The sequence below is a fragment of the Oncorhynchus tshawytscha genome, linkage group LG02 (genome assembly GCF_018296145.1).
Source record: "Oncorhynchus tshawytscha isolate Ot180627B linkage group LG02, Otsh_v2.0, whole genome shotgun sequence".
NCBI lineage: Eukaryota > Metazoa > Chordata > Actinopteri > Salmoniformes > Salmonidae > Oncorhynchus > Oncorhynchus tshawytscha.
The window spans coordinates 11,434,951-11,447,450 of record NC_056430.1 but is presented as its reverse complement, the minus strand read 5'-3'; the positions used below and the strand labels follow the sequence as shown (position 1 = coordinate 11,447,450).

At 52.9% G+C, this 12,500-nt stretch overlaps 1 protein-coding gene across 1 annotated transcript in view; it reads left to right on the top strand.

The window, feature by feature from the left end:
- The window catches only part of LOC112240385 (copine-5-like), a 291,942-nt gene that overhangs the window by 224,219 nt on the left and 55,223 nt on the right, over positions 1-12,500 (top strand). Inside the window, exon 13 of the mRNA XM_042330249.1 lies at positions 3,471-3,524. Coding sequence (XP_042186183.1) covers positions 3,471-3,524 — 54 coding nt within the window. The remainder of the gene's footprint in view (positions 1-3,470; positions 3,525-12,500) is intronic.

Genomic DNA, 12,500 nt, shown 5'->3' with positions numbered 1-12,500 from the left:
GACCTAAATGCCAGAACTGGACAAGATCTTGACACCCTCAGCACACAAGGGGACAAACACCGACCTGGAGGGGACAGCATTAACCTCCCCCAAATGTCAAATCAAATCAAATGTATTTATATAGCCCTTCTTACATCAGCTGAAATCTCAAAGTGCTGTACAGAAACTCAGCCTAAAACCCCAAACAGCAAGCAATGCAGGTGTAGAAGCACAGTGGCTAAGAAAAACTCCCAAGAAAGGCAGGAACCTAGGAAGAAACCTAGAGAGGAACCAGGCTATGAGGGGTGGCCAGTCCTCTTCTGGCTGTGCCGGGTAGAGATTATAACAGAACATGGCCAAGATGTTCAAATGTTCATAAATGACCAGCAGGGTCAAATAATAATAATCACAGTGGTTGTAGAGGGTTCAACAGGTCAGCACCTAAGGAGTAAATGTCAGTTGGCTTTTCATAGCCGATCATTCAGAGTATCTCTACTCTTTATCTCTGCTGTCTCTAGAGAGTTGAAAACAGCAGGTCTGGGACAAGGTAGCACGTCCGGTGAACAGGTCATGGTTCCATAGCCGCAGGGAGAACACTTGAAACTGGAGCCACAGCATGAGCAGGTGGACTGGGGACATCAAGGAGTCATCAGGCCAGGTAGTCCTAAGGCATGGTCCTGGGGCTCAGATCCTCAGAGAGAGAGAGAGAGAGAGAGAATTAGAGAGAGCATACTTAAATTCACACAGGACACCGGATAAGACAGGAGAAATTCTCCAGATATAACAGACAGACCCTAGCCCGCCGACACATAAACTACTGCAGCATAAATACTGGAGGCTGAGACAGGAGGGTCAGGAGACACTGTGGCCCCATCCGATGATACCCCCGGACAGGGGGGATATAACCCCACCCACTTTGCCAAAGCACAGCCCCCACACCACTCGAGGGATGTCTTCAACCACCAACGTTCCATCCTGAGATGGATGCACCCCTAGACACAACTCCTGCAGCTGTGTCGCACTCTGGGTATGTACATAGTCAATGGTAGGCTTTAAGGGGACTACTATGGTAGGTACACATATAGCTCATCTCCTGGCAGCAGTACTGTAGAATACTTTGCCACTGACCTCAACCCAGAGTCTCTTTGAGCGTTCACAGTCAGCCCACTGACAATCCAATCAGATCACAGCAAATCACACTCTCTGTGAACAGAGCTGTGCTCAATTATGAGGCATCAAAGCCAAAGGAACTGAATAATATTAAGAAATGCTATAGATGAAAGTAAAATGGTGTGGAAATCTACCAAAAACATTTAGGAGACAACAAATTCAATCCCTTCTAGACAATTTCCTGGACAAAATGTTTCACTGTAATAGTGAACCTGGCATTATAAAACCTAAACAGCATATTTGACCTCTCAGATTCCCTTTCAAATCAAAACAATTCAAGCAGACAACCTAAGAAAATGAACAACAATGATGTATGGTTTGATGCAAAAACCTAAGAAAGAAATTGAGAAACCTGTCCAACCCAAAAAAAACTATCCAACCCAGAAAACCTGAGTCTACGCCTTCACTATGGCGAATCACTAAAACATTACAGAAACCCAGAAAACCTGAGTCTACGGCTTCACTATGGTGAATCACTAAAACATTACAGAAACCCAGAAAACCTGAGTCTACGGCTTCACTATGGTGAATCACTAAAACATTACAGAAACCCAGAAAACCTGAGTCTACGCCTTCACTATGGTGAATCACTAAAACATTACAGAAACCCAGAAAACCTGAGTCTACACCTTCACTATGGTGAATCACTAAAACATTACAGAAACCCAGAAAACCTGAGTCTACACCTTCACTATGGCGAATCACTAAAACAATACAGAAATACACCACAGAAGAAGAAGGAACAGCATGTCAGAAATCAGATCAATGTAATTGAAGAATCCATAGACTCTAACCACTTCTGGGAAAATTGGAAAACTCTAAACAAACAACAACACGAAGGGTTATCTTTCCAAAACAGAGATGTATGGGTAAACCACTTCTCTAATCTTTTTGGCTCTATAACAAAGAACAAACAGCAAAAACATATACATGATCAAATACAAATCTTAGAATCAACTATTAAAGACCAGAACCCACTGGATTATCCAATTGGTTATTACTGCATTGTCGGAACTAGAAGCACAAGCATTTCGCTACACTCGCATTAACATCTGCTAACCATGTGTATGTGACAAATAAAATTGGATTTGATTTGATTTGAATTACATTGACTGAAATACAGGACAAAATACAAACCCTCCAATCCAAAAAGGCCTGTGGTGTTGATGGTATCCTAAATGAAATTTTAAAATATACAGACCACATTTCCATTTGGCTATACTTAAACTCTTTAACATCATCCTCAGCTCTTGCATCTTCCCCAATAGTTGGAACCAAGGACTGACTACCCCAATCCACAAAAGTGGAGACAAATTTGACCCCAATAACTACCGTGAGATATGCGCCAACAGTAACCTTGGGAGAATCCTCTGCATTATCATTAACAGCAGACTTGTACATTTCCTTAACATAAACAATGTACTGAACAAATGTCAAATTGGCTTTTTACCTAATTTCAATACCACAGACCATGTATTCACCCTGCAAACCTTAATTGACAAACAAACCAAAACAAAGGCAAAGTCTTCTCATGCTTTCTTGATTTCAAAAAAGCTTTCGACTCAATTTGGCACGAGGGCCTGCAAATCCAACCAGTGAAGAACAAACACCATTGTTAATGCAATCTATATTTACGTTGATTTATTTTCCCTTTCGTATTTTAACTATTTGCACATCATTACTGTATATAGACATAATATGACATCTGGAATGTTTTTATTATTTTGGAACTTTTGTAAGTGTAACAGAGGGAGAGACAGACAGACAGACAGACATACGGACGGACGGAGCGAGGGGTGAGGGAGGGAGGGAATCAGGGAGGGAGGGAGGGAGGGAGGGAGGGAGGGAGGGAGGGAGGGAGGGAGGGAGGGAGGGAGGGACTGACAGACAGACAGACAGACGAGAGAGAAATGGAGAGGAAATGTGTGTAAAACAGTCAGAGGGGACAGGGAGGGAGGGAGAGAGAGAAAAGAGTGAGAGAATTAGACAAAAGGGCTTCTAGAGAAATAAGTGTGCCTGTACATTTCACAGTCAACTGGAGCCTATTATTTGACACAACACCAATGGAACTTGTATCACACTCTCTCTCTCTCTTTCAGAGAAACAGCCTTTCTCCCTACAGGAGGTATTTGGTACTACACTTCTCATCGTTGGCTCCTTCCTTCCATAATTGCTCATTTTTTCCTTCCTAACAGCCCCTGCTGTGAGGAGAATTCCCTTCCATAACCACCACAGACAACAGAGTCCTCTAAATCTATCATTAACCCCCTATCATGGCTCATTCTTTCTCTCCAATTCAGTCATTTATTTTCTTCTTTTAGGTGGTGAATATCAAAAAGAAACTGAAGAAAAAGAAATATGTGAATTCAGGAACGGTGAGCCTTTCCACCTCTCTTCCTGTTTCCTCCCCTCTCTTCTTGTCCCCTCCCCCTTTCCCCCACTCTTCCTGTCTCCTCCCCTCTCTGCTTGTCTCCTCCCTACTTTTCCTGTCTCCTACCCTCTCTTCTTGTCTCCTCCCCCTTTCCCCCACTCTTCCTGTCTCCTCCCCTCTCTTCCTGTCTCCTCGCCCTTTCCCCCTCTCTTCCTGTCTCCTCCCCTCTCTTCCTGTCTCCTCCCTCTCTTCCTGTCTCCTCCCTCTCTTCCTGTCTCCTCCCCTCTCTTCCTGTCTCCTCTTCTCTCTTCCTGTCTCCTCGCCCTTTCCCCCTCTCTTCCTGTTTCCTCCCCTCTTTCTTGTCCCCTCCCCTTTCCCCCACTCTTCCTGTCTCCTCCCCTCTCTGCTTGTCTCCTCCCTACTTTTCCTGTCTCCTACCCTCTCTTCTTGTCTCCTCCCCTTTTCCCCCTCTTCCTGTCTCCTCCCCTCTCTTCCTGTCTCCTCGCCCTTTCCCCCCTCTCTTCCTGTCTCCTCCCCTCTCTTCCTGTCTCCTCCCCTCTCTTCCTGTCTCCTCCCTCTCTTCCTGTCTCCTCCCCTCTCTTCCTGTCTCCTCCCCTCTCTTCCTGTCTCCTCGCCCTTTCCCCTCTCTTCCTGTCTCCTCCCCTCTCTTCCTGTCTCCTCGCCCTTTCCCCCTCTCTTCCTGTCTCCTCCCCTCTTTCCTGTCTCCTCTTCTCTCTTCCTGTCTCCTCGCCCTTTCCCCCTCTCTTCCTGTTTCCTCCCCTCTCTTCTTGTCCCCTCCCCCTTTCCCCCCACTCTTCCTGTCTCCTCCCCTCTCTGCCTGTCTCCTCCCTACTTTTCCTGTCTCCTACCCTCTCTTCTTGTCTCCTCCCCCTTTCCCCCACTCTTCCTGTCTCCTCCCCTCTCTTCCTGTCTCCTCGCCCTTTCCCCCTCTCTTCCTGTCTCCTCCCCTCTTTCCTGTCTCCTCCCTCTCTTCCTGTCTCCTCCCCTCTCTTCCTGTCTCCTTCCTTCTCTTCCTGTCTCCTCCCCTCTTCCTGTCTCCTCCTCTTCCTGTCTCCTCCCCTCTCTTCCTGTCTCCTCCCCTCTCTTCCTGTCTCCTCGCCCTTTCCCCCTCTCTTCCTGTCTCCTCCCCTTTCCCCCTCTTTCCTGTCTCCTCCCCTCTCTTCCTGTCTCCTCTTCTCTCTTCCTGTCTCCTCCCCTTTCCCCCTCTTCCTGTCTCCTCCCCTCTCTTCCTGTCTCCTCCCCTCTCTTCCTGTCTCCTCGCCCTTTCCCCCTCTCTTCCTGTCTCCCCCCTCTTTCCTGTCTCCTCCCCTCTCTTCCTGTCTCCTCCCCTCTCTTCCTGTCTCCTCCCCTCTCTTCCTGTCTCCTCCCCTCTCTTCCTGTCTCCTCCCCTCTCTTCCTGTCCCCCCTCTCTTCCTGTCTCCTCCCCTCTCTTCCTGTCTCCTCCCCTCTCTTCCTGTCTCCTCCCCTCTCTTCCTGTCTCCTCCCCTCTCTTCCTGTCTCCTCCTCTCTCTTCCTGTCTCCTCCCCTCTCTTCCTGTCTCCTCCCCTCTCTTCCTGTCTCCTCCCTCTCTTCCTGTCTCCTCCCTCTCTTCCTGTCTCCTCCTCTCTCTTCCTGTCTCCTCCCTCTCTTCCTGTCTCCTCCCTCTCTTCCTGTCTCCTCCCCTCTCTTCCTGTCTCCTCCCCTCTCTTCCTGTCTCCTCCCCTCTCTTCCTGTCTCCTCCCCTCTCTTCCTGTCTCCTCCCCTCTCTTCCTGTCTCCTCCCCTCTCTTCCTGTCTCCTCCCCTCTCTTCCTGTCTCCTCCCTCTCTTCCTGTCTCCTCCCCTCTTTCCTGTCTCCTCCCCTCTCTTCCTGTCTCCTCCCTCTCTTCCTGTCTCCTCCCCTCTCTTCCTGTCTCCTCCCCTCTCTTCCTGTCTCCTCCCCTCTCTTCCTGTCTCCTCCCCTCTCTTCCTGTCTCCTCCCCTCTCTTCCTGTCTCCTCCCCTCTCTTCCTGTCTCCTCCCCTCTCTTCCTGTCTCCTCCCCTCTCTTCCTGTCTCCTCCCTCTCTTCCTGTCTCCTCCCTCTCTTTCCTGTCTCCTCCCCTCTCTTCCTGTCTCCTCCCCTCTCTCCTGTCTCCCCTCTCTTCCTGTCTCCTCCCTCTCTTCCTGTCTCCTCCCCTCTCTTCCTGTCTCCTCCCCTCTCTTCCTGTCTCCTCCCCTCTCTTCCTGTCTCCTCCTCTCTCTTCCTGTCTCCTCCCCTCTCTTCCTGTCTCCTCCCCTCTCTTCCTGTCTCCTCCCCTCTCTTCCTGTCTCCTCCCCTCTCTCCCTGTCTCCTCCCCTCTCTTCCTGTCTCCTCCTCTCTCTTCCTGTCTCCTCCCTCTCTTCCTGTCTCCTCCCCTCTCTTCCTGTCTCCTCCCCTCTCTTCCTGTCTCCTCCCCTCTCTTCCTGTCTCCTCCCTCTCTTCCTGTCTCCTCCCCTCTCTTCCTGTCTCCTCCCCTCTCTTCCTGTCTCCTCCCTCTCTTCCTGTCTCCTCCCCTCTCTTCCTGTCTCCTCCCCTCTCTTCCTGTCTCCTCCCCTCTCTTCCTGTCTCCTCCCTCTCTTCCTGTCTCCTCCCTCTCTTCCTGTCTCCTCCCCTCTCTTCCTGTCTCCTCCCTCTCTTCCTGTCTCCTCCCCTCTCTTCCTGTCTCCTCCCCTCTCTTCCTGTCTCCTCCCTCTCTTCCTGTCTCCTCCCTCTCTTCTTCCTCCCCTCTCCTGTCTCCTCCCCTCTCTTCCTGTCTCCTCCCCTCTCTTCCTGTCTCCTCCCCTCTCTTCCTGTCTCCTCCCCTCTCTTCTTCCTCCCTCCCTGTCTCCTCCCTCTCTTCCTGTCTCCTCCCCTCTTTCCTGTCTCCTCCCCTCTCTTCCTGTCTCCTCCCCTCTCTTCCTGTCTCCTCCCCTCTCTTCCTGTCTCCTCCTCCTCTTTCCTGTCTCCTCCTCTCTCTTCCTGTCTCCTCCCCTCTCTTCCTGTCTCCTCCCTCTCTTCCTGTCTCCTCCTCTCTCTTCCTGTCTCCTCCCCTCTCTTCCTGTCTCCTCCCCTCTCTTCCTGTCTCCTCCCCTCTCTTCCTGTCTCCTCCCCTCTCTTCCTGTCTCCTCCCCTCTCTTCCTGTCTCCTCCCCTCTCTTCCTGTCTCCTCCCTCTCTTCCTGTCTCCTCCCCTCTCTTCCTGTCTCCTCCCCTCTCTTCCTGTCTCCCCCCCTCTCTTCCTGTCTCCTCCCCTCTCTTCCTGTCTCCTCCCCTCTCTTCCTGTCTCCTCCCCTCTCTTCCTGTCTCCTCCCCTCTCTTCCTGTCTCCTCCTCTCTCTTCCTGTCTCCTCCCCTCTCTTCCTGTCTCCTCCCCTCTCTTCCTGTCTCCTCCTCTCTCTTCCTGTCTCCTCCCTCTCTTCCTGTCTCCTCCCCTCTCTTCCTGTCTCCTCCTCTCTCTTCCTGTCTCCTCCTCTCTCTTCCTGTCTCCTCCCCTCTCTTCCTGTCTCCTCGCAAGTTTCCCCCTCTCTTGTCTCTGGTTCTCCCCTCTCTTCCTGTCTCCTCCCCTCTCTTCCTGTCTCCTCTCTCTTCCTGTCTCCTCTCCTGTCTCCTCCCCTCTCTTCCTGTCTCCTCCCTCTCTTCCTGTCTCCTCCCAGCTCTTCCTGTCTTCAGATCCCCCTCTCTTCCTGTCTCCTCCCCTCTCTTCCTGTCTCCTCCCCTCTTTCCTGTCTCCTCCCCTCTCTTCCTGTCTCCTCCCCTCTCTTCCTGTCTCCTCCCCTCTCTTCCTGTCCCCCCTCTCTTCCTGTCTCCTCCCCTCTCTTCCTGTCTCCTCCCCTCTTCCTGTCTCCTCCCCTCTCTTCCTGTCTCCTCCCCTCTCTTCCTGTCTCCTCCTCTCTCTTCCTGTCTCCTCCCCTCTCTTCCTGTCTCCTCCCTGTATGAAGGAAGGAAGGAAGGATAAGAAAGTCTCTTCCTGTCTCCTCCCTCTCTTCCTGTCTCCTCCTCTCTCTTCCTGTCTCCTCCTCTCTCTTCCTGTCTCCTCCTCTCTCTTCCTGTCTCCTCCCTCTCTCTCCTGTCTCCTCCCCTCTCTTCCTGTCTCCTCCCCTCTCTTCCTGTCTCCTCCCCTCTCTTCCTGTCTCCTCCCCTCTCTTCCTGTCTCCTCCCTCTCTTCCTGTCTCCTCCCCTCTTTCCTGTCTCCTCCACTCTCTTCCTGTCTCCCCTCTCTCTTCCTGTCTCCTCCCCTCTTTCCTGTCTCCTCCCCTCTTTCCTGTCTCCTCCCCTCTCTTCCTGTCTCCTCCCCTTCCTGTCTCCTCCCCTCTCTTCCTGTCTCCTCCTCTCTCTTCCTGTCTCCTCCCCTCTCTTCCTGTCTCCTCCCCTCTCTTCCTGTCTCCTCCCCTCTCTTCCTGTCTCCTCCCCTCTCTTCCTGTCTCCTCCCCTCTCTCTTCCTGTCTCCTCCCCTCTCTTCCTGTCTCCTCCCCTCTCTTCCTGTCTCCTCCCTCTCTTCCTGTCTCCTCCCCTCTCTTCCTGTCTCCCCCTCTCTTCCTGTCTCCTCCCCTCTCTTCCTGTCTCCTCCCCTCTCTTCCTGTCTCCTCCCCTCTCTTCCTGTCTCCTCCCCTCTCTTCCTGTCTCCTCCTCTCTCTTCCTGTCTCCTCCCCTCTCTTCCTGTCTCCTCCCTCTCTTCCTGTCTCCTCCTCTCTCTTCCTGTCTCCTCCCCTCTCTCCCTGTCTCCTCCCCTCTCTCCTGTCTCCTCCCCTCTCTTCCTGTCTCCTCCTCTCTCTTCCTGTCTCCTCCCTCTCTTCCTGTCTCCTCCCCTCTCTTCCTGTCTCCTCCCCTCTCTTCCTGTCTCCTCCCTCTCTTCCTGTCTCCTCCCCTCTCTTCCTGTCTCCTCCCCTCTCTTCCTGTCTCCTCCCCTCTCTTCCTGTCTCCTCGTCTCTCTGTGTCTCCCCCTCTCTTCCTGTCTCCTCCCCTCTCTTCCTGTCTCCTCCTCTCTTTCCTGTCTCCTCCCTCTCTTCCTGTCTCCTCCCCTCTCTTCCTGTCTCCTCCCCTCTCTTCCTGTCTCCTCCCCTCTCTTCCTGTCTCCTCCTCTCTCTTCCTGTCTCCTCCCCTCTCTTCCTGTCTCCTCCCCTCTCTTCCTGTCTCCTCCCCTCTCTTCCTGTCTCCTCCCCTCTCTTCCTGTCTCCTCCCCTCTCTTCCTGTCTCCTCCCCTCTCTTCCTGTCTCCTCCCAGCTCTTCCTGTCTCCTCCCCTCTCTTCCTGTCTCCTCCACTCTCTTCCTGTCTCCCCTCTCTTCCTGTCTCCTCCCCTCTCTTCCTGTCTCCTCCTCTCTTCCTGTCTCCTCCCCTCTCTTCCTGTCTCCTCCTCTCTCTCCTGTCTCCTCCCCTCTCTTCCTGTCTCCTCCCCTCTCTTCCTGTCTCCTCCTCTCTCTTCCTGTCTCCTCCCCTCTTTCCTGTCTCCTCCCCTCTCTTCCTGTCTCCTCCCCTCTCTTCCTGTCTCCTCCCCTCTCTTCCTGTCTCCTCCCCTCTCTTCCTGTCTCCTCCCCTCTCTTCCTGTCTCCTCCCCTCTCTTCCTGTCTCCTCCCCTCTCTTCCTGTCTCCTCCCCTCTCTTCCTGTCTCCCCCTCTCTTCCTGTCTCCTCCCCTCTCTTCCTGTCTCCTCCCCTCTCTTCCTCTCTCCTCCCTCTCTTCCTGTCTCCTCCCCTCTCTTCCTGTCTCCTCCTCTCTTTCCTGTCTCCTCCCCTCTCTTCCTGTCTCCTCCCCTCTCTTCCTGTCTCCTCCCTCTCTTCCTGTCTCCTCCCCTCTCTCCCTGTCTCCTCCCTCTCTTCCTGTCTCCTCCTCTCTCTTCCTGTCTCCTCCCTCTCTTTCCTGTCTCCTCCCCTCTCTTCCTGTCTCCTCCCCTCTCTTCCTGTCTCCTCCTCTCTTCCTGTCTTCCTGTCTCCCTCCCCTCTTCCTGTCTCCTCCCCTCTCTTCCTGTCTCCTCCCCTCTCTTCCTGTCTCCTCCCCTCTCTTCCTGTCTCCTCCCATCTCTTCCTGTCTCCCCCTCTCTTCCTGTCTCCTCCCCTCTCTTCCTGTCTCCTCCCCTCTCTTCCTGTCTCCTCCCCATCTTCCTGTCTCCTCCCCTCTCTTCCTGTCTCTCCCCTCTCTTCCTGTCTCCTCCCAGCTTCCTGTCTCTCCTCTCTCTTCCTGTCTCCTCCCTCTCTTCCTGTCTCCTCCCAGCTCTTCCTGTCTCCTCCTCTCTCTTCCTGTCTCTTCCTTCTCTTCCTGTCTCCTCCCAGCTCTTCCTGTCTCCTCCCCTTATCTCTTCCTGTCTCCTCCCCTCTCTTCCTGTCTCCTCCCCTCTTTCCTGTCTCCTCCCAGCTCTTCCTGTCTCCTCCCCTCTCTTCCTGTCTCCTCCCCTCTCTTCCTGTCTCCTCCCCTCTTCCTGTCTCCTCCCCTCTCTTCCTGTCTCCTCCCCTCTCTTCCTGTCTCACCCCTCTCTTCCTGTCTCCTCCCCTTCTTTCTGTCTCCTCCTCTCTCTTCCTGTCTCCTTGTCTCTTCCTGTCTCCTCCTCTCTCTTCCTGTCTCCTCCCCTCTCTTCCTGTCTCTCCCAGCTCTTCCTGTCTCCTCCCTCTCTTCCTGTCTCCTCCTCATCTTCCTGTCTCCTCCCCTCTCTTCCTGTCTCCTCCTCTCTCTTCCTGTCTCCTCCTGTCTCTTCCTGTCTCCTCCCCTCTCTTCCTGTCTCCTCCTCTCTCTTCCTGTCTCCTCCTCTCTTCCTGTCTCCTCCCCTCTCTTCCTGTCTCCTCCCCTCTCTCCTGTCTCTCCCTCTCTTCCTGTCTCCTCCTCTCTTCCTGTCTCCTCCCCTCTCTTCCTGTCTCCTCCCATCTTCCTGTTCTCCCCTCTCTTTCCTGTCTCCTCCCTTCTTCCTGTCTCCTCCCTCCTCTCTTCTCTGTCTCCTCCCCTCTCTTCCTGTCTCCTCCCCTCTCTTCCTGTCTCCTCCCTCTCTTCCTGTCTCCTCCTCTCATCTTCCTGTCTCCTCCTTCTCTTCCTGTCTCCTCCTCTTCTTCCTGTCTCCTCCCTCTCTTCCTGTCTCCTCCCCTCTCTTCCTGTCTCCTCCCCTCTCTTCCTGTCTCCTCCCCTCTTCCTGTCTCCTCCCTCTCTTCCTGTCTCCTCCCCTCTCTTCCTGTCTCCTCCCCTCTCTTCCTGTCTCCTCCCCTCTCTTATGTCTCCTCCTCTCTCTTCCTGTCTCCTTCCTCTTTCCTGTCTCCTCCTCTCTCTTCCTGTCTCCTCCCCTCTCTTCCTGTCTCCTCCCCTCTCTTCCTGTCTCCTCCCCTCTCTTCCTGTCTCCTCCTCTCTCTTCCTGTCTCCTCCCCTCTCTTCCTGTCTCCTCCTCTCTCCCTGTCTCCTCCTCTCTTTCCTGTCTCCTCCCCTCTCTTCCTGTCTCCTCCTCTCTCTTCCTGTCTCCTCCTCTCTTTCCTGTCTCCTCCCATCTCTCTCCTGTCTCCTCCCTCTCTTCCTGTCTCCTCCCCTCTCTTCCTGTCTCCTCCCCTCTCTTCCTGTCTCCTCCCTCTCTTCCTGTCTCCTCCCAGCTCTTCCTGTTCTCCCCTCTCTTATGTCTCCTCCCTCTCTTCCTGTCTCCTCCCTCTCTTCCTGTCTCCTCCTCTCTCTTCCTGTCTCCTTCCTTCTCTTCCTGTCTCCTCCTCTCTCTTCCTGTCTCCTCCCATCTCTTCCTGTCTCCTCCCCTCTCTTCCTGTCTCCTCCCTCTCTTCCTGTCTCCTCCTCTCTCTTCCTGTCTCCTCCCCTCTCTTCCTGTCTCCTCCTCTCTCTTTCCTGTTTCCTCCCCTCTCTTCCTGTCTCCTCCCCTCTCTTCCTGTCTCCTCCTCTCTCTTCCTTCCTGTCTCCTCCCTCTCTTCCTGTCTCCTCCCCTCTCTTCCTGTCTCCTCCCCTCTCTTCCTGTCTCCTCCCCTCTCTTCCTGTCTCCTCCTCTCTCTTCCTGTCTCCTCCTCTCTCTTCCTGTCTCCTCCCCTCTCTTCCTGTCTCCTCCCTGCCTCCTTTCCTCTGTTGTTCTTCTTCTCCTTCCATTAATTCTGATAATAATGAAAGCTTTCTTAGATGGTTTTCTTCTCGAGTCTCTGTTGAAATTAGCAGGAATATCAAACACAGGCAAGTTTGTCTCATTAACTGGTATCTCTTATCTCTCTCTCTCTCTCTCTCTCTGTCTCTCTGTCTCTTACCATCTCTGTCAGAGAAACACACAGAGCAGAGCCCTGAGTTCTAAGAGCCAGCCAGCTAGCGTGATGACAGATGGAGGGAGGTAGTCGAGGGCGGAGGAGGAAAGGGGGTAGAGTGAAGGAATTCAGAGGATGTGAAGAAAAGAAAACTTAGAGCAGTGATTGAACGAGAGAGGTGTTCTGGAACAAAGAGAGCAGCAGAGAATCGTGGGAGGAAGGAGCGAAAGAGAGTAAGGAAGGAAGGAAGGAAGGATATGAAAGTCTCCTGACACTCCAGGAGAGGTTAGAGTGTGGGAGTAGTGTAGCAGCTATGTGATGTCGGCTCGCTACCGTGACTGAATACAGGCACCAGCTCCCACGTTCCCATCCGCTCTGTGTCTCTCTCTCCTCTCTCTATCCCTTTTTCATAATCTCTCTCTCCCTCTTTCTCAATCTCTCTCTCTCCTCTCTCTATCCCTTTTTCCTAATCTCTTTCTCAATCTCTCTCTCATCCTCTCTCTATCCCTTTTTCATAATCTCTCTATCCCTTTTTCATAAGATCTCTCTCCCTCTTTCTCAATCTCTCTCTCATCCTCTCTCTATCCCTTTTTCATAATCTCTCTATCCCTTTTTCATAAGATCTTTCTCCCTCTTTCTCAATCTTTCTCCCTTACCTTCTCTCTCCCATAAACCCAAACGGAGCTGTAGAAATGCATCTCATCTGTTCTCTCGCTTAAACTTGTCTCTCTCTCTCTCTCTCTGTCTCTCTCTCTCTCTCTCCTCTCTCTCTCCCTCTCTCTCTCTCCTCTCCTC